This window comes from Entamoeba invadens, assembly GCF_000330505.1.
Source record: "Entamoeba invadens IP1 unplaced genomic scaffold scaff_1105074726225, whole genome shotgun sequence".
In the NCBI taxonomy this organism is placed as follows: domain Eukaryota; phylum Evosea; order Mastigamoebida; family Endamoebidae; genus Entamoeba; species Entamoeba invadens.
The window spans coordinates 62,358-65,328 of record NW_004191814.1 but is presented as its reverse complement, the minus strand read 5'-3'; the positions used below and the strand labels follow the sequence as shown (position 1 = coordinate 65,328).

The 2,971-nt window shown below is 36.5% G+C and overlaps 2 protein-coding genes across 2 annotated transcripts; one reads left to right on the top strand and one right to left on the bottom strand.

Annotated features, from left to right (window-relative positions):
* Positions 1-946: 946 nt before the first annotated feature.
* Positions 947-2,055, top strand: EIN_407990 (hypothetical protein; the record flags this gene model as incomplete). The annotated part of the gene is made up of 2 exons (XM_004184868.1): positions 947-1,576; positions 1,639-2,055. 2 exons carry the CDS (start codon positions 947-949, stop codon positions 2,053-2,055), a joined length of 1,047 nt encoding a protein of 348 aa, XP_004184916.1.
* An 88-nt stretch (positions 2,056-2,143) lies between these two features.
* EIN_407980 (hypothetical protein) lies at positions 2,144-2,971 on the bottom strand (the record flags this gene model as incomplete). Its single annotated transcript, XM_004184867.1, has 1 exon — positions 2,144-2,971. A coding segment is annotated over one exon (828 nt), but the record flags the coding sequence as incomplete, so codon positions are not given.

Sequence of the window (2,971 nt, the reverse complement as noted above, 5' to 3'; positions counted from 1 at the left end):
AATTTCTTATAATTATAATTTATAACTTATAATTTAAATCGTATAAAATTATTACTTTAAGTTTTTAAAAAAAAGCTTGGTGGTTGTAAACTGCGTTAAACTTTTGACAATTTTTGTAATGCAAGGTTTGTCGCAATAACAAATTGTAAATAATGGAAGTAATGTCAATTTATATTATGTTTGTAGCTAATGATGTTACATTATTGGAATAATAATGTACAATGATTTAACTCACTATTAAACCATTGAAAAACTGAAGATACACGTTATTTTACAACGTTGTAATAAAAAATCATTATTGATACAAGTAAAAAACAAATTAATTAGCTACTAAGTTTTCGTAGTAGAATGGTTTGAATGAAACCGAAGAAATGTAGTCTATGAACTTCTTGTAGTGTTCAGTTTTACAGTGAGCTTCAAAATAGTCTGAATCGACCCATTGTTGGAGAATGACATAATGTGTTGTGTTCAGAGATTCTTGCATGAATGAGTAGCCAAGGCACCCTTCTTCTTTTCGTGTTTGGTTCTGCATTCGCATCATCTTCGACAAAAGCTCTCTGTCTTCGGGCATGTTGATGTGGCATTGAACAATGAATTTCATCCTTATCTGGTGGATAGTTAAGATAATTCTTCGTTTATATATGGATAATTATCTCTTGTCTGACGACGATATAACAAATTATCGAACGACATATCTTTTATTTCTATTGAACTTCAATGATTTCAAAAATGGTTTTTTAAATTTACAGAGAACCCCAAAAATACCATTACCACTAATATATAATTAAACTTTAATAAAATAAAATTAAAGTATGATATTTGTTTTTCTTAGAGCAAGGAATGGGATACTAAGAATGAATAAATAAATAACTATACATTTTAATTAAATAACAACTTTAAAAAAAAAGAAAATAAAAATCAAAGAACTTCAAAATATACTATTACGATGAGAAAAATATTTATACTCCTCTGTTTCTTTGTGTTATTGATGGCAGCCCCAGTACACATCTGTACGGACCATTTACACGCTGTTGAAGACGCAATCACAAAAACAGACGCAGATATCACAAATGACGAAGACATCGAAAAGGAAATTTTGGAAGATTTAGACAGCGCATTTTCGGATATTCGGAACTCGATATGTAAAGCGGATTTTGTGCAAACTGCGGATATGATTGACAAATTGCGTGAGAAGTTACTCCGATTGAGACAACGAAAAGCAGAACGAGTGAGAGAGTTTCAACGTATTGTGAACGCGCTTCCACCACATATTCAACACCGTCTTCTTTTCAAAAACAAATTGGAAAACAGAATGAGGATCAACCCGGACTACATTAGCGTTGCTGACGTCCCCGCAATTCCGGTCTTTGAAGGAATGCCCAATTTAGCGCCCATCATCACTAAAATAGCAGATGGGTATGTCAACGAACTCGACGATGTCGCTGGCGACCAAACGCTCATCGCTTTCCAACAAAAATACACGCAACTAAAACGACAATCGTCTGTCGCTTTTTTGAAGTCGAAAAAGGTGTTAGAAGCCATTGAAGCCGTGTTTGCATCGATTCGAGTCGGTCGAGTTTGTTCTTGATTTTGCTTATGCCTCAAATTGTTCTATGTGAATTAACGACTGATAAATAGCTTGGATATACGTCAGCTCAACCTGTGTATAAAAAGCTTCGAACTATTTTAACAAAAACTTCTGATGAAGAAAAGAAGTTGATAGAAAACATTGGCAAGTTGAGAGTCAACATTTTCAATCGCAAGAAGAATCTCCTCAAAAAGTTGTTGGCAAGTGGAAGAATTGTCCAAAAGGATGTCGTGAACTCTCGAATTGACTACTTAAAAAAGATGGCAACAGCAACTCAGGCAAACAGCAAGATGGAGAACGAGCAGCGGATTAAATCACTTTTGGAAGGCATTGACAACCAATGGAAATCACTTCAAGAATTAAAATTGAAAGAGTCCGTTGACACGAGTCTCCCCCTTGGCCCCGAGCGTAAGACCAAAGAAGAACCAATGGACGAGCCTCCAATGCAAGAGGGTGAAAGGGAATAATTTAATGTCGTTTTCTTCTGTTTGTGACTCCATGAACACTTGCGGTAAAACAAAAAGACGTAATAAACACTCAAAAAAGTCAGATGTGTCAGTATTCATTAGGGTCGAACTTAATAGCAATACATTTGGCGATTTTCTTTTCGGCCTCTTGAGTGAACGTCTCGTTGTGGCTAAAGAGGTCCTCCGTAAACCTAATTGTGATGGTCCGTGCTATTTGCTTGAACTCGTCCTTCGACTTAATGATGTGGTCGTCGTAATACGGTTGAAGCCTTTCCACCACAAATTTTGAGATGTGTGTCTTCAGTTTGTTATATTCGGCAGAGTCGTTCCGTCTCATTTCAATTTTCTGTCTGTTTGAGTATAGACCGACAAGTGGATCATAAGGCCCATCATCCTCACCATATGTGTGCGTCTTTTCAAATTTAAAAACAACGCCGCCCATCACCAGATCATTTCGTTTTTGATCTATTTCTCTCATTTCCATAGGGTACATTGTGGGTTGGAGTTGCTGAGGTGTCGAGGCGATTGGCGAGTTGTACTTTTGTTGTAAAAGTGGTTGTTGTTGAAGAGGGATTTGTTGTTGTAAAATGGGTTGTTGTGGTAATATCTGTTGTTCTATCACCACTGGGACTTGGATATGTTGTTGTTCTAAAAAGCCCAAAGGTTGTTTGGTTTGTGGAGGAGCGAGTGGTGGGACCAAATCAAGAGGTTTTTGCGTTAGGGCAGCTTGTTCAAGAGAGGGTAAAACTATTTGTTCTTTCACCTCTTTTTGTTCTTCTTGTTTCTCCTTTTTTTCGGGTTTTTCTTCTTTCACTTTTTTCTTCAGTTTTTTGTTTGTCACGTCGACGACGTCGTCACTGTCTTCTTCTTCGACTTTTGGTTTCAATTTTTTGAGACGAACATACTCCTTTCGTGA